The sequence below is a fragment of the Rattus norvegicus genome, chromosome 15, assembly GCF_021556685.1.
Source record: "Rattus norvegicus strain SHRSP/BbbUtx chromosome 15, alternate assembly SHRSP_T2T, whole genome shotgun sequence".
Classification (NCBI taxonomy): Eukaryota; Metazoa; Chordata; class Mammalia; order Rodentia; family Muridae; genus Rattus; species Rattus norvegicus.
In genome coordinates this window covers 101,657,422-101,676,152 of record NC_141548.1, presented here as the reverse complement: position 1 = coordinate 101,676,152, position 18,731 = coordinate 101,657,422, and the positions used below count along the sequence as shown (strand labels likewise).

At 43.1% G+C, this 18,731-nt stretch overlaps 1 protein-coding gene across 2 annotated transcripts in view; it reads right to left on the bottom strand.

Moving 5' to 3' along the window:
• Dnajc3 (DnaJ heat shock protein family (Hsp40) member C3) overlaps positions 1–18,731 on the bottom strand; it is a 46,110-nt gene that overhangs the window by 21,155 nt on the left and 6,224 nt on the right. For both annotated transcript variants that reach the window (NM_022232.2, XM_087586507.1), the window contains 2 exon segments: positions 589–713; positions 11,748–11,858. In NM_022232.2, the coding sequence (NP_071568.2) occupies positions 589–713; positions 11,748–11,858 (236 nt within the window).

Genomic DNA, 18,731 nt, shown 5'->3' with positions numbered 1-18,731 from the left:
CCAGCCTCGTGGGACTGAGCAACTATAGATTCCTGGACTACCCATTCCCAGCTGCCCACTATTGGGCTAGTAGGACTACAGACTGTAAGTCATCCTAATAATTTCCCTTAATACATAGAGACATTCTATAAGTTCTGTGACTCTAGAGAACCCTGACTAATGTACTGTTACTCTTCCATACATACCTTTGTTGTGTTTTGTTGGGACAGGGGCTCTCTATATAGCCCTGCCTCTCCTGCTACTCACTGGATGGACTAGAAGACCTTAAATTCACAGAACTGTGCATGCCTCTGTCCCCTGTGTGCCAACCCAGCCAGCATCCAGACAGACTGTTAATACAGCAACATTCTGAGTTCTGCTATTACTGCTGCTGTTAGTGAAACAGAATCAGGCACCACGAGCCCTGGCCTCAGGGGTTCTCCTGCTCCCCTCCCAGCTGGCTCTGTATAGCTATGTGCCACGATGAAGAGGAGTGTAAGAATTCAATCTGATATCATCTATAATGCCTAAGGTGCCAATACTACTTCAGGAAACAGCTACCTCGGCCAGCTCCCTTAAGCTCCCCCAGAGCACGCTGGGTGAACTTACCGCAGTGAAATCCATCTTCAGTTCAATCACTCTCGTTAAATCAGGCAGTGCTGCTTTGGATTTTCCCATGGCTAAGAAGACAGTAGCTCTCCTATAGTATGCAATATAGTTATCAGGGTCACCATCTGAAAATTAAAATAATAAATATTAGCGCTCTGTCTCTGAGAAGATTACAGTTGCCATTTTATTAGGAGTGGCAAACAAACAATGGTACGGCAGCACTTGAATCCCAGCACTCGGGAGGCAGACTCCGAAAAAATAAATAATCAGACATGGCACTAAATCAAGAGCTGAGGAGACAGCGAGGATACTGCCTGGATGAGGGGAACACAGGGCGGCCCCTAAAGGGTGAGCCACCAGAAGGAAGAAGAAAACGCAGTCCTTCCCCTCCCCCTCCCCCTTCCCCTGCCCCTGAGCACCTCCTCTCTGGAGGAGCACCTGTTTCCTCTGCAATGTCTACTATCCTACACCAGAAGCGATGCCCATCCAAACTGGTGGGGCCATTGTAGCAAACTGACTGAACTGAGGAAGGCCCTCGAGGGACGCGGGCACACACCTGGAGAGCTGGGCTTGAAGTGGGCAGCAGTCTTTCCCAAAGCCTGTAGACTGTCAGGCTGCTACCTAAGCATACACTGTCAGAGTTTAATCAGAGGAAGCTAGCTCATATCCAGAGAGAACCTGTAGGGTGCTCAGTAGGAAGGAGTCTCCACACATCTGGGTAGACAGAAGTCACAAAAGGACTGTGCTGGGCAAGACCAGAGGTGGGAACTGACTGTTCTTCTACCTGTCCTCCGATCACAGCATCAAATGACAACACAGCAATGAAAAGTCACCTTGCTTAAAGATATAGGGTCACTTGCATGGTATCTTGTTTCCTTTCATTTCATCTTAAAAAGAGCAATTATGGGCAAGGTAGGATGGTTCAGTGGGTAAGCCCAGGTCCATCCCTTGCCCCTCCCCACAAAGCCCATTTAAAGCTTGTCATGTTCTGACTCCTATGGTGAGGTGCAAGGTTGCCGGCCAGGTACCCTGACATAGACAACAGGGAACAAGAGGCTGCTTTTTAACCTACATACAAAGCAAGGCTCCTCTGGGGCGTGTGTGTGCGCATGGACACACACACAAAGACGTAATATCTACATAACAGTAGTTCCTGACACTAGTCAATATCTACCACTGTCTATGAAGATGTGACTGTAATAAGAGTTCTTTAAAAACCCACCCTCGCTCGGGCTGACTCGTCAGGCTGAGGAGATGACTCCATAGCTGTCACAGCACCTGGGATTGAGCAGCAGAGACCCAGTGTCTCTGGCCTCCTGGAGTACATGCACATGCCCCGGCCTGCCTACTGCCTACTGCCATGATAAAAACACTATGACCAAAGTGACTTGGGAGGAAAGACACTGTTTCAGTTTACAACTCTCAAGTTGCACTCTATCACTAGGGAGAGTCAAGGCAGGAACCTCGAAGAACTGCAGCAGAGACCATGCAGGGTGCTGCTTCCTGACGTGTTGTTCCTCATGGCTTGCTCAGCCTGCTTGCTTACAGCATCCAGGAGCACCAGCCCAGGCAGCCCCACCCAGTGCGCTGGCCCCTCCTACTTCACACATCGACCGGAGACACCAGACAAGCTTGCCAACAGTGCAACCTGGCGAGAGTCTCTCAAATGAGACCCGCCTCTCAGAAGACTCTAGCTTATGTCAGACAGACAATAATATAAAATAATTAGAAAGCGGAATAAGAGAACAAAATTGACATTCTACTCCTTAGAGCATCAAACGATTCAAGTATGGGTGACTTGGCCCTAACGAAGACCACCATTTTTGAAGAAAAACCTAAAGAAGGCAAATTATAGTCAATGTTATAAATGTCACTGGTTATGAGACAGTCCCTGTGTGGTGCTGGAACTCACCGAGATCCTCCTGGGTCTGCTTCCCAGTGCTGGGATTAGCAGCGTGTCCCACCATCCGCAGCTAATGTTGTAAACTTGGGTAGTAGGGAGCACTAAAATGATTGTTTTACATGGATATGTAAATTTTTATTCTTGCTCCAGCCTAATCAAACTAGGTCCAAGTCTTCATTCATTCATTCATTCCCTGAGAATCTGATAGAAAGGAGAATACAACTGTATCCAGGTCCACAGGGCTACAGAGACAGCTCAGCAGTTACACGCACAAGCAGCCCTCACAGAAAGAGGTCCCAGCTTGGTTCACACAACGCACAAACGCCTGTGACCCCAGCTCCAGGAACTCCAACACCCTCTTCTAGCCTCCATGGTCATTATATGCATAGCACACACATAAACAAAACTAATAAGACATTTTTAAACGTTTAAGAAGTCTGTAGTCTTGGACCTTGACTGTCCCTGTGGGAAGTCACTGAGCTTCTGTCCTTCTGAACAGCAGTACAGGGAGGCTCTCAGGGGAACAGCTTTCACGACATAATCACATGTCAAAGCAGATGCAGGTTTCGTTGGTTATTTTATTTTTTACTGAACAAAAAACTATTAAGTGTAATATTGGTTTTCTTACCAGAAAAATAAGGAAATCTAACATTTCAGACATCCCTTTCATTAATTTACAACTTTGGGGCTGAGGGTGTAATCAGGTGTTAAAGCAAGACCTTGCTTGTCACACAGGCTTAGGTCCAATACCCAATGCCACACAAACACACAGATGGCTACTTGCTTCTCCATTCATGCCACACACCGAGGACACGCTGTGAGAGCTGTCAAGGAAATGGTTTCAGACCCAACAGTTCCTTATTCCCATTTCCTTACAAAACTGGATATAGGAGACCCAACCGCCTGGTCAGGTGGGCACTCCTGAGGCTGCAGAGCAGAAGAGACCACCAACACTGCTCACCCCTGCCCACATCCCTGGCCCAAGAGGAAACTGTATAAGGCCTCTGGGCTCCCGTGGGAGAGGGCCCAGGAGCGGCAGGACCCCTGCCAGAGACACCGCCGGACCCTGTAGGAAACAGACCGGATAAACAGTTCTCTGCACCCAAATCCCGTGGGAGGGAGAGCTAAACCTTCAGAGAGGCAGACAAGCCTGGGAAACCAGAAGAGACTGCTCCCTGCACACACATCTCAGACGCCAGAGGAAAAAGCCAAAGACCATCTGGAACCCTGGTGCACTGAAGCTCCCGGAAGGGGCGGCACAGGTCTTCCTGGTTGCTGCCGCTGCAGAGAGCCCCTGGGCAGCAGCCCACGAGCGAACCTGAGCCTCGGGACCACAGGTAAGACCAAATTTTCTGCTGCAAGAAAGCTGCCTGGTGAACTCAAGACACAGGCCCACAGGAACAGCTGAAGACCTGTAGAGAGGAAAAACTACACGCCCGAAAGCAGAACACTCTGTCCCCAGAACTGATTGAAAGAGAGGAAAACAGGTCTACAGCACTCCTGACACACAGGCTTATAGGACAGTCTAGCCACTGTCAGAAATAGCAGAACAAAGTAACACTAGAGATAATCTGATGGCGAGAGGCAAGTGCAGGAACCCAAGCAACAGAAAGCAAGACTACATACCATCATCGGAGCCCAATTCTCCCACCAAAACAAACATGGAATATCCAAACACACCAGAAAAGCAAGATCTAGTTTCAAAATCATATTTGATCATGATGCTGGAGGACTTCAAGAAAGACATGAACACACTTAGGGAAACACAGGAAAACATTAATAAACAAGTAGAAGCCTACAGAGAGGAATCGCAAAAATCCCTGAAAGAATTCCAGGAAAACACAATCAAACAGTTGAAGGAATTAAAAATGGAAATAGAAGCAATCAAGAAAGAACACATGGAAACAACCCTGGATATAGAAAACCAAAAGAAGAGACAAGGAGCTGTAGATACAAGCTTCACCAACAGAATACAAGAGATGGAAGAGAGAATCTCAGGAGCAGAAGATTCCATAGAAATCATTGACTCAACTGTCAAAGATAATGTAAAGCGGAAAAAGCTACTAGTCCAAAACATACAGGAAATCCAGGACTCAATGAGAAGATCAAACCTAAGGATAATAGGTATAGAAGAGAGTGAAGACTCCCAGCTCAAAGGACCAGTAAATATCTTCAACAAAATCATAGAAGAAAAGTTCCCTAACCTAAAAAAAGAGATACCCATAGACATACAAGAAGCCTACAGAACTCCAAATAGATTGGACCAGAAAAGAAACACCTCCCGTCACATAATTGTCAAAACACCAAACGCACAAAATAAAGAAAGAATATTAAAAGCAGTAAGGGAAAAAGGTCAAGTAACATGTAAAGGGAGACCTATCAGAATCACACCAGACTTCTCGCCAGAAACTATGAAGGCCAGAAGATCCTGGACTGATGTCATACAGACCCTAAGAGAACACAAATGCCAGCCCAGGTTACTGTATCCTGCAAAACTCTCAATTAACATTGATGGAGAGATCAAGATATTCCATGACAAAACCAAATTTACACAATATCTTTCTACAAATCCAGCACTACAAAGGATAATAAATGGTAAAGCCCAACATAAGGAGGCAAGCTATACCCTAGAAGAAGCAAGAAACTAATCGTCTTGGCAACAAAACAAAGAGAATGAAAGCACACAAACATAACCTCACATCCAAATATGAATATAACGGGAAGCAATAATCACTATTCCTTAATATCTCTCAATATCAATGGCCTCAACTCCCCAATAAAAAGACTTAGATTAACAAACTGGATACGCAACGAGGACCCTGCATTCTGCTGCCTACAGGAAACACACCTCAGAGACAAAGACAGACACTACCTCAGAGTGAAAGGCTGGAAAACAACTTTCCAAGCAAATGGTCAGAAGAAGCAAGCTGGAGTAGCCATTCTAATATCAAATAAAATCAATTTTCAATTAAAAGTCATCAAAAAAGATAAGGAAGGACACTTCATATTCATCAAAGGAAAAATCAACCAAGATGAACTCTCAATCCTAAATATCTATGCCCCAAATACAAGGGCACCTACATACGTAAAAGAAACCTTACTAAAGCTCAAAACACACATTGCACCTCACACAATAATAGTGGGAGATTTCAACACCCCACTCTCATCAATGGACAGATCATGGAAACAGAAATTAAACAGTGATGTCGACAGACTAAGAGAAGTCATGAGCCAAATGGACTTAACGGATATTTATAGAACATTCTATCCTAAAGCAAAAGGATATACCTTCTTCTCAGCTCCTCATGGTACTTTCTCCAAAATTGACCATATAATTGGTCAAAAAATGGGCCTCAACAGGTACAGAAAGATAGAAATAATCCCATGCGTGCTATCGGACCACCACGGCCTAAAACTGGTCTTCAATAACAATAAGGGAAGAATGCCCACATATACGTGGAAATTGAACAATGCTCTACTCAATGATAACCTGGTCAAGGAAGAAATAAAGAAAGAAATTAAAAACTTTTTAGAATTTAATGAAAATGAAGATACAACATACTCAAACTTATGGGACACAATGAAAGCTGTGCTAAGAGGAAAACTCATAGCGCTGAGTGCCTGCAGAAAGAAACAGGAAAGAGCATATGTCAGCAGCTTGACAGCACACCTAAAAGCTCTAGAACAAAAAGAAGCAAATACACCCAGGAGGAGTAGAAGGCAGGAAATAATCAAACTCAGAGCTGAAATCAACCAAGTAGAAACAAAAAGGACCATAGAAAGAATCAACAGAACCAAAAGTTGGTTCTTTGAGAAAATCAACAAGATAGATAAACCCTTAGCCAGACTAACGAGAGGACACAGAGAGTGCGTCCAAATTAACAAAATCAGAAATGAAAAGGGAGACATAACTACAGATTCGGAGGAAATTCAAAAAATCATCAGATCTTACTATAAAAACCTATATTCAACAAAATTTGAAAATCTTCAGGAAATGGACAATTTCCTAGACAGATACCAGGTATCGAAGTTAAATCAGGAACAGATAAACCAGTTAAACAACCCCATAACTCCTAAGGAAATAGAAGCAGTCATTAAAGGTCTCCCAACCAAAAAGAGCCCAGGTCCAGACGGGTTTAGTGCAGAATTCTATCAAACCTTCATAGAAGACCTCATACCAATATTATCCAAACTATTCCACAAAATTGAAACAGATGGAGCCCTACCGAATTCCTTCTACGAAGCCACAATTACTCTTATACCTAAACCACACAAAGACACAACAAAGAAAGAGAACTTCAGACCAATTTCCCTTATGAATGTCGACGCAAAAATACTCAATAAAATTCTGGCAAACCGAATTCAAGAGCACATCAAAACAATCATCCACCATGATCAAGTAGGCTTCATCCCAGGCATGCAGGGATGGTTTAATATACGGAAAACCATCAACGTGATCCATTATATAAACAAACTGAAAGAACAGAACCACATGATCATTTCACTAGATGCTGAGAAAGCATTTGACAAAATTCAACACCCCTTCATGATAAAAGTCCTGGAAAGAATAGGAATTCAAGGCCCATACCTAAACATAGTAAAAGCCATATACAGCAAACCAGTTGCTAACATTAAACTAAATGGAGAGAAACTTGAAGCAATCCCACTAAAATCAGGGACTAGACAAGGCTGCCCACTCTCTCCCTACTTATTCAATATAGTTCTTGAAGTTCTAGCCAGAGCAATCAGACAACAAAAGGAGATCAAAGGGATACAGATCGGAAAAGAAGAGGTCAAAATATCACTATTTGCAGATGACATGATAGTATATTTAAGTGATCCCAAAAGTTCCACCAGAGAACTACTAAAGCTGATAAACAACTTCAGCAAAGTGGCTGGGTATAAAATTAACTCAAATAAATCAGTTGCCTTCCTCTATACAAAAGAGAAACAAGCCGAGAAAGAAATTAGGGAAACGACACCCTTCATAATAGACCCAAATAATATAAAGTACCTCGGTGTGACTTTAACCAAGCAAGTAAAAGATCTGTACAATAAGAACTTCAAGACACTGAGGAAAGAAATTGAAGAAGACCTCAGAAGATGGAAAGATCTCCCATGCTCATGGATTGGCAGGATTAATATAGTAAAAATGGCCATTTTACCAAAAGCAATCTACAGATTCAATGCAATCCCCATCAAAATACCAATCCAATTCTTCAAAGAGTTAGACAGAACAATTTGCAAATTCATCTGGAATAACAAAAAACCCAGGATAGCTAAAGCTATCCTCAACAATAAAAGGACTTCAGGGGGAATCACTATCCCTGAACTCAAGCAGTATTACAGAGCAATAGTGATAAAAACTGCATGGTATTGGTACAGAGACAGACAGATAGACCAATGGAATAGAATTGAAGACCCAGAAATGAACCCACACACCTATGGTCACTTGATTTTTGACAAAGGAGCCAAAACCATCCAATGGAAAAAAGATAGCATTTTCAGCAAATGGTGCTGGTTCAACTGGAGGGCAACATGTAGAAGAATGCAGATCGATCCATGCCTATCACCCTGTACAAAGCTTAAGTCCAAGTGGATCAAGGACCTCCACATCAAACCAGACACACTCAAACTAATAGAAGAAAAACTAGGGAAGCATCTGGAACACATGGGCACTGGAAAAAATTTCCTGAACAAAACACCAATGGCTTATGCTCTAAGATCAAGAATCGACAAATGGGATCTCATAAAACTGCAAAGCTTCTGTAAGGCAAAGGACACTGTGGTTAGGACAAAACGGCAACCAACAGATTGGGAAAAGATCTTTACCAATCCTACAACAGATAGAGGCCTTATATCCAAAATATACAAAGAACTCAAGAAGTTAGACCGCAGGGAAACAAATAACCCTATTAAAAAATGGGGTTCAGAGCTAAACAAAGAATTCACAGCTGAGGAATGCCGAATGGCTGAGAAACACCTAAAGAAATGTTCAACATCTTTAGTCATAAGGGAAATGCAAATCAAAACAACCCTGAGATTTCACCTCACACCAGTGCGATTGGCTAAGATCAAAAACTCAGGTGACAGCAGATGCTGGCGAGGATGTGGAGAAAGAGGAACACTCCTCCATTGTTGGTGGGGTTGCAGACTGGTAAAACCATTCTGGAAATCAGTCTGGAGGTTCCTCAGAAAATTGGACATTGAACTGCCTGAGGATCCAGCTATACCTCTCTTGGGCATATACCCAAAAGATGCCTCAACATATAAAAGAGACACGTGCTCCACTATGTTCATCGCAGCCTTATTTATAATAGCCAGAAAATGGAAAGAACCCAGATGCCCTTCAACAGAGGAATGGATACAGAAAATGTGGTACATCTACACAATGGAATATTACTCAGCTATCAAAAACAACGAGTTTATGAAATTCGTAGGCAAATGGTTGGAACTGGAAAATATCATCCTGAGTGAGCTAACCCAATCACAGAAAGACATACATGGTATGCACTCATTGATAAGTGGCTATTAGCCCAAATGCTTGAATTACCCTAGATCCCTAGAACAAACGAAACTCAAGACAGATGATCAAAATGTGAATGCTTCACTCCTTCTTTAAATGAGGAAAAAAAATACCCTTGGCAGGGAAGGGAGAGGCAAAGATTAAAACAGAGACTGAAGGAACACCCATTCAGAGCCTGCCCCACATGTGGCCCATACATATACAGCCACCCAATTAGACAAGATGGATGAAGCAAAGAAGTGCAGACCGACAGGAGCCGGATGTAGATCGCTCCTGAGAGACACAGCCAGAATACAGCAAATACAGAGGCGAATGCCAGCAGCAAACCACTGAACTGAGAATAGGTCCCCTATTGAAGGAATCAGAGAAAGAACTGGAAGAGCTTGAAGGGGCTCGAGACCCCAAAAGTACAACAATGCCAAGCAACCAGAGCTTCCAGAGACTAAGCCACTACCTAAAGACTATACATGGACTGACCCTGGACTCTGACCCCATAGGTAGCAATGAATATCCTAGTAAGAGCACCAGTGGAAGGGGAAGCCCTGGGTCCTGCTAAGACTGAACCCCCAGTGAACTAGTCTATGGGGGGAGGGCGGTAATGGGGGGAGGGTTGGGAGGGGAACACCCATAAGGAAGGGGAGGGGGGAGGGGGATGTTTGCCCGGAAACCGGGAAAGGGAATAACACTCGAAATGTATATAAGAGATACTCAGGTTAATAAAAAAAAAACAAAACAAAACTGGATATAATAATGCCACGGTGTTATCAAAAGAGGACAAGGTAAAAATGTGTTTGCTACTATTCTAAAGAAGTAAAGATATCAATAAAAATCAGAGTTTAAGAAAAGCATGAAATGGGGCCTACAAGAAGGCTCAGTTTTAAAAAAAGGCACAATACCAAATTTGATAACCTGATCCACGTAGTGGAAGGAAAGCCAACTCCTACAAGTTGTCCCCCAGTCTACCCCACATTCTCTCACTGAAGCAGGCACATGCTACACCCCACATAGATAGATAGATGAGGATTGATGGACAGACAGGTGATAGTGAATAAATGCATTTGTGAAGAAAAATAATGCCAAGCCAAAACCTAACTGCATTTTCTATTTTTAAAATGATTTCTAACAGTAGGAGAGGATTCTTCTGGGAACACACTATATTTTGTGGAAAAATTAACTGCCTCTCTACTTGTGAGGTGTTGAGTAACCAGTTTTCACCACCACAAACAAGAAGTAAATAAAAAAGGACTCTGAGAAAAGTCATATCAGAAGACCTAGTTTAAAATTTATGCTGTAATTCACATAGGAAGGTGCTTTAGAGCTAGGCACAGTTATAGACCATGTTTAATGCCAGCATGCAGAGGCAGGAGGATCTCTGTGAGTTCAAGGGCAATTTGTTGACCTAGTAAGTTCTAAGCTAGCAAAGAAAGACTCACCTCTTTTCTTTAGAAGTCACAATGGCTGATGTTACAAAAAGAAAGCAAGTCACCCAAAAGAAACACCATAAGGGACTGCTGGAATCTGACTTAATATTGAAGAATCAATGAACTAGGAAATCTCAAATCTCAAAACAAAACAAACAAATCACAGAAATGACTATATTGATAACCCAGTCAAAGTAGAGCACCCTATGTGAAACTTGCCTAAGTTTTCTATCAAAATCTCTTGATTTTATCAGATGTTTTATATTATAGCATGATGGGTTGTATTATATTTTGCACACAGACATGTTGTCTTCTTATATTAAACAGACATCCACTCGCCTTCATGTCCCTACAGTCCCCTTTCTATTTTCATGTCTGTGACCCAATAAGGCTCACAAGTGTTGGTATAGGGTCCTGAATTGGGTCAGAGAAGAACAGACTCCTTAGCCAATGGCAACACCACTGAAGAAGACGTCTCTCCTCCTCCTGGCAACCACTGAACGCCTCTCAGTACTCAGAAAGAGGGGCACCTCATGACATCTCTCCTACACCCTGGAATCTGCCAATAGGTGGTGTAAATGGTTCTTCCAGCTTTAGGGAGGATAAAGAAGGTCCACTTACAGCTGAACAGTCAAAAGCCCCTGCCATCTGCACTGACCAGTGACCAGTCTGTACACTCACTGCTGCCCACTGCACAGCAGTCTCAGACAGCCAAACTCTTAGCTATGTTTAATACCCACATGACTGAGCCTCGGCTACCTGCCTTTTACAAATGTCTTTACACTTTTGTAAAGTGTGTGTGTGTGTCTGTGAGTGTGTGCGCATGTGCATGAGTGTGTGTGTGTCTGTGTGTGTGTGCGTGTGTGTCTGTCTGTGTGAGTATATGTGCACGTGTGTGCATGTGTGAGTGTGTGTGTGCATGTGTGTGAGTGTGTGTCTGTGTGAGTGTGTGCGCATGTGTGTGTATGTCTGTGTGTATGAATGTGTGCGCCTGGGTGAGTGTGTGTGCAGCTGGAGTACAAGTAGCTTAAGCCAACAGACATGAGCACTGTGAATTGGCTTTACATCCTGTGGAAGAGCAGGACATGCTTAACCACTGAGCTTCCTTCCCTCCAGCCTCCTCAGTTACCTCTTCTGCTAGCTCCATATGCATCCATGCATTGTGTGCTTTTTAATCTAATTCACCCAGAACTCGGAAAGTATGTTGAATGGTTTCTTTAACACTGATAATGGTTGAAGTGTTAGCCAATGGAAGTTCTGATTAGAACTCAGAGGAGAGCGACTGAGTGGTCAGGGTCGTGATACCAACCGACTGCAGCATGAAACTGAGATAAGGCATCGGCCAGCTGTCCAGCTGCAAGTAACTTCTTTCCCAGTTCAAGATGCTTCTCTACATCTGCATTTACTCCACATTCAGCACCTGAAAAGTCAAACAGATTAATAAGGTAACTTTCCATGAACCAAGACGAACCCCTAGTAAATCAAAAGTTTAAGATAACCTTCTTTATCTGGCTCAGTCATCTACTGAAAAGTCACAGAAGCTGAAAATGGCAGTAAAACACACTGTTTAGTTGTATAGCATAGAAAACTCCCCCAAAATATACCATATCCAATTCAGCCACCTGAAAGAGTAAAACCAGTCCTTAGAATAAATGAAAAATAATTACTGTATTGGTGACATTGTTCTGAATAATAGTTCATTAGTTCACTGTGCTAAAGCTGGCAGATGGTCCAGCTTTTATGCCAGCCTGAGGGCCAGCAACCACAAAACTGCCAGGAGGGCATGGCAGAAACGGCTCCTCGGGCCGACTGGACAGCTAACAAAGCAGAGGGAAGGCTCTCGATTCAGCGAGAACCAGTCTCAGTAAAGAACAATTGAAGCAGGATTAAGGATAACACCTAACATTAACCTCTGGCTTCCACATGCACATGAATATACACACACATGAGCACACATATACACATGCCACACATGCATGTGCACCTGCACATGTTCATGCTCACAGACACATCACATTTAAAACCTGCTTTGCTATGCTAAAACCTCTCACTTTAATGAATGAATGGCAGGCAGTCGGCTACAACGTTCCGGTACTTACTGAGCATCTACAACATACCAGGCACTGTTCTAGTTATCTGGGATGAGTGAGCCCTGCCCCTTCAATCCCCCCAGCACCAGACATTGCAGTGGGAGACAGCATGATGGACACTAAGTTACATAGTATATCAGGTAAAATGACTGGAATAAAGCAAATGATGTGACAGCTCAACAGGGAGAGGCCACATAATAGTCCAAGGCAGCCTTCCTTGAGAAGCTGACATCTGAGCAAACATGGAGGAAGTAAGGAGCACAGCATGCAGACATGGAAAAAGTGCTTTCCAACAAGGACCAGCTAAGGCAAAGGCCTAACGTCCACACTGTCCAGAAACAGCAAGGGGATCTGGATACCCTCAGAAAGAGCCACAGAAAAAAGCAATATGAAATCAAACGGAAAGCCCTGCTTTGTCCTGCTTTGGATTTTACTCTTGGTGAAAATGGAGCCAATCAGACACTTTAATTAGAATAACCTGAATAAGTAGTCCAATTATCTATAAATTGTTTCTTTACTCTGAACTCCTTCAGCGGTTGCCCTGACATTATACACTAAAGTGTTCGGGCATTTCTCTTTTACCATGAGGACAATATTATGTTTGTTAGTGAAGGGAGCAGAGAGAACTACAGAAAGGAGACTTCCCACTTCTCTGCCCCAGCCATATGCCCAGCCCCTCAGCAATTTGGCAGCCTCAGCCTGGAACCACTTCCCAATAAGGCTGCACACTCCAATCTAACTTCACGACTCACAGCATCGTCCACACACCCATGCAGCTAAGTTGACTGACATTGTTATCTGCACCTGCTGACTCTTGGCTGCCCTCCCATCTCTGTAGACCACTCTGGCCTACCACTGTGGCTCACTGTCACACACACCGGGACCACCTACATTTGACCATAATGGCAGAAATGATGAAAAGAAAGGCTGTGATAAGGGATGGATTCTTTTCAGTGCACTCAAGTACTTAGAGAAGAATGTCAAGCAAAGGACTAATTCTCAGCTAAAGCCACTCTGGGGGTTTCCATAACAAGTCTAAAATAATCACCCCACACCCACTTCAATAGTCACAAAGCTGAGCTAGCTAAAATCAACCATAAAATTATGAGGATTGTAGAATTCAAACTACAGTTGAATCAATGTCCCATCAAGTCTCACCAAGTTTCTCCTGTGAACACTGAAGCATCACTAACTAACTGGATCCTCGTATCTGGAGCAGGAGCGTATGTTTGGATCCAGTTAAAACTGACTTGTGAAACCCATGTCCTTCTCAGCCTCTTCCCTGAAGTCGCTTCCCCTTCCTTGTCTAAGGAAGCTCTTTCCACCGTTTAAAAACTAGAAAGCATTTTTCTTCTAGTTTTCTACAGCATACAAGCAATCTGATGTTACATATTTATGTAAACAGAATTGGAACATTCATCTTTGTGCTCCCTATCACATACTCCAAAAGTACAACGAGTCATCTGATTTAATGGCAACACAGCTCCTTCTATAAGTTCAATGACAGTAGTCCTTAGCTTGACTAGAAGTCTAAGTCCGACCCATGTGGCTGTGGTGTATGAGACGACACAGATCAGCAACTGAAGACGCTATGTAGTGACTCAGACCCGGGGTTTCTATGCAGAGCTGGCCCATGGCACTAAGTTGTACCTATTTCACAGTTGCCTAACATGGTTGCTTTACCTACCTGAGTAAGGAGTTTCACATCCTGCAGGCCCAGGGAACCTAGCTTAGAGAACCCTGAGAAACAGCATTCAAGCACGCTCTCTGAATGTGCCGTGGGTGAACTCCCAGTACTCTGAGAGCTTCAAACTGATAAAGAAAAGTGCCACAGCCAGGCAGCCACCTTTACAAAACCAGTCCACAGGCTGACTGATAACCTGTATGTCTGAAACAGACAGAAGACTATGAAGCCAATTTTTACACAGCTTAACACTAAGAAAGAAAACAAAATTAGGAGCACATATTTTTTAAATTGTTTAAGTGTATATAACTAATAATCTTACAGGTTCCAACGGTCACAACAGCTATTTAAACTCAGCTCTAGCAGCAAGAGTACAATGGAGACCAAGAAATAAACAAGATAATTGAGTAAGTGCCAATCTGATGCTAGGTGACACAATGCCTGAGGAAAGGAGTAATTAGTACAGTCGTTCTGAGTGGGGAATCTAAAACAGCAACAACAAGGAGTGGACAGGAGCTCCGATGGCTCATGCCAAAATCACATCCATGCCACCAAACCAGCACAACAAGCCTCAACTTCCAGGAAAATAGTGAAGCTACAGACAGCAAGGAAGGAGGGCAGAGGACATGAACAACACAGACCAAACTGCAAGCTGCACAGCAAATCTAGGTTTTATGTACATGAGGAAGGAGACCCCAGAATGGGCTTCACAAGAAGCTGAAGGTCTGATTTGTATTTTAAAGATGACTCTGACTGCAGTGTGGTGTGTGAAGAGGGCACTGTGGCGATGTAAGTGTGACTCCCACAAGTTGTTCTCTGACCATCAGAGGGCACCATGGCACATGCACAACCTTACTCAGGCAGATACCACTAAAAATAAGTTTTAATTCTTAAGTCATGAACACTGTTGAACTACAGTGTGGAAGTATAATAGGATTGTCGTATCGTGTCACTTATATCCTCATGTATTACCAACAGGGCCCATTGGTATATGGCTTGTCTTTGACAACTGTACAGTCCCTGGGGGTCACACTTCAGACCCTACACACCCGAGGCAACTGCACACTGAACTGTCCCTAGCCTAGTCCTTACCTCCAGATCTTTTAAAGATAATTCCTAATATAAATTATACCCATAAACATTTATACTTCCTACCTAAAATCAAAAGAAAAGATTACACATCTTTAATCCAAGCGAGTGATGTGTACAAAATTGTGTTAGATTAGACTAGAAAATGGCCTGGGTCAAATCATGACGAAAGCACTGACTGAGCCGTAGACCGTCTGCCTTAGGTTTCCTAACCAGAACTCTGACGTGAGCACTGAGGACAAGCTAGGGCTTGTGGATCAGTATCCTGGTGTCATTTACAGCAATCTTTGCGTGAAGATCTCAAACATTTCCCTGTTAAATTTTCTCAAGAGACACAACCAAATCAAAGTACTCAATTTCTCAAATGAGGAATTAAACGTTATAGTACGAGATAAACCACAGGAAAGTGAAGCCAGGAATAGTGGTGCACACATGTAATCCCAGCACTTGATTGGCTGAACCAAGGAGATGCCATGAGTTCAAAGCTATACATTAAGGGCCTGTCTCCAAAAAAGGGAAAATCATTTCCTGATCCACCCATAACAATGACCGAGAGGGAAACAAGTAACATAAGAATTAAAAACCTACCATGTAACTAGGAACTTCCTTGTGTTTAAATAAACCGAGCATGCACCAGGTACTTCTGTGTGTTTAGATAATTTAATTTTTCCAACTCCAGGATGTAAAGATCTTTCATACTTTTATTACAAAACAACAGAGGCTCAGATAAGTTGTCAGTTCAGGCCACAGATTCACAATGACTGCCAAAGAACGCATTTGCTAAGCCCACCTTTATTTCCCACACAGTGTGTGATCCTTCTCGTGTAGCAGTATTTCAGCACTGTAGATTAATTCTAAAGTCCAGTGGGAGCCAAGAATGCATTTGTAATGTTCTTTTGAACTGCTATGTCACTTTATACTACACACCGCCCCCAAACATTGAGAAACTCTTTTGAGAATCACTTCTGTTTTCTACAACTGAAAGGAGCACTCAGTTTATGACCACACCACGCTGAACAATCTAATCCCATCTAAAGGAGACATTTCACGTTCACCATCCCTTTAGAGTAAACCTTTGGGGCTGGAGATGGCTCAGCGGTTAAGAGCACTGACTGCTCTTCCAAAGGTCCTGAGTTCAAACCCCAGCAACTCCATGGTGGCTCACAACCATCTGTAATGGGATCTGATGCCCTCTTCTTGTGTGTCTGAAGATAGCAACAGTATATTCACATAGAGTAAACCTTTGATCTCTATTTATAATTTATAAATTATAATTATAACTTATAATTCAATCAAATTTCTACTTGGTTATATAAATTAATGCTTCCTCTATGTAAATCCCCATGGCCCACCCTCTAACTATGCAGAGAAAATTCCTTTAGTGTACTTCAGCCACATTTCGAGAATAGAACATGCAGCAGTCTAAAGGCTAGGAGAGTTGGAGATCCCTTCTACTCTACAGAGGTTCCCAACTCCTATCTTACCTTCTTCCAAATCCTTAGTCCATGCTGCATCCAGAACAAGCCTTTTAAAACACTCCCTTCTACAAACTTCTACAATATTTTCATATGCTGGGTAATCGCGTCAAATTTCCTAGTTTAAAGGCAGAGAACATACTTCAGGCCCATGCTCCCTGATACTGGTCCTTCCTCCACTACATACTCTCTGCTCACAGGAAAGCAAATCGGATACCTCACTAGATACACTATGTCCTCCTGCCTCGTGCTTTCACATCACTGTTCAATGGGACAGCCTTTCCCAACTGCCCACCTAGAAAATTCTCACTCCTCAAGATTCTGTCCTTGGACTAGGTATGTAGCTTAGCTTAGAGGTAAAAGGTGCTAGGTTCTATCTTCAACTTCACAGGGTAAAAAAAAACAAGCAAACAAAACCAAACAGGTTCTGCACAAACAACTGCCTCCACTGTGAACCTTTGAACCTGCCTGGTGAGAGCAGGAGTCCTACTCCCGCTGCACTATGTATGACCAGGCTCACAAAGTCACGCTTGCTTTGTAGAACCACTATTCAACATACTGTCTCACAGGTTAACCTCTCTTTCAGCTCCGATCCACCCTTATCCCAGCATAAACTAGTCCCTTTACATCACATAGTTCAGTGTATTACATACGGTAAGCACTCAATATTTATTAAATTATTAAGTGAATGTCTGCCTTCCTGCTTGAATGTCCACAGCACACATAATCACTCCAACTGCTCATCACTGGTCATAAGGACTCATAAGGACACTAACACCTAAAGGGTTCCGTGTAGATCACTGGCTGCTTGCAACATCTATACTCTATTCTGAGCCACAATTTTTATTCCATTGCTACACACTGTGTGCATACTATTTTCCAAGAGATAAGACAATCAAATATGTAATTTCCCAATCTGCACCTAGCAGGTTTCTCCTAGACATCTGTCAATCATGGGTCAACAATGCAAACAGGAAGAATAGCAACAAAGATAGAATAACTAATCATATTATTCACTGAGAATTGTAGTGTAAGAAAAACCAAGACCCTAGTCAGACACTTAGAAGCTGAGAAAGCTGATATGAACCTCAGGAGGGAAGCCTGGGGTAGAACAATGGTGGAAGCACTAACAGTCGGACCCATAAGCATTAATTATTGTTGCTAAAATAATGTGTAAGAGAAGAAGAGAATGAAAACTGCCCACCATGCTTTACAGTTGTGCTCCTGAGGCTGGAGAAACGGCTGTGGGGTTCAGAGCAGCTGCTCTTAACCACTTTTTGCTCTTGCAGAAGACAAAGGTTTGGATCCCACGTGGTGGTTCACAACCATCACTGTAAGCCCTGCTCCAAAGGATCCAACTGCTTTTCTGATCTCTGTGGGTTCAAGGCACACACCTGCTGTATAGACATATTTGTAGGCAAAACATCCATACACATAAAATAGGATAAATAAAAGTTTATTACCAAAAGAACCAGCATACAGCTCAGTAGCATCAGGGACAAATGACAAATATGGGAGCCTAGTTAGATGCAAAGGTATGACGAGTGCTGGAGGGAGGGATCCAGTGGAGGGAAGACGTGATGGTGAAGGAGGGAAGCAACCTGCTCTGAATGTCCCCAAAATTCATTTGTGGACACCTAGCCCATTGTGCGGGGTAGCGCATTTGGGAAATAATTAATGACCGGTCCGTGCCTTCAGACAAGCATTAGTGCCTGATAAAAAGGCTGCGGGAACAAGCTGGTATCTTTGCCCTTACACCTTTTGCCACACGAGACCACGAATTCGGCCACTTTTTAGTGTGAGGATACAAGGAAGCCCTTCTCAGATGCCTACAACCCAACAGAAGCCAAGTTAAGACAGGATGCTGAGTTTGAAACCTGCCTGGGAAATGCTGTACTTCATAACCAACCTGAACAACTTTTGTTTTTAAAGACCAAACCAAGTTAAGTGGCCTA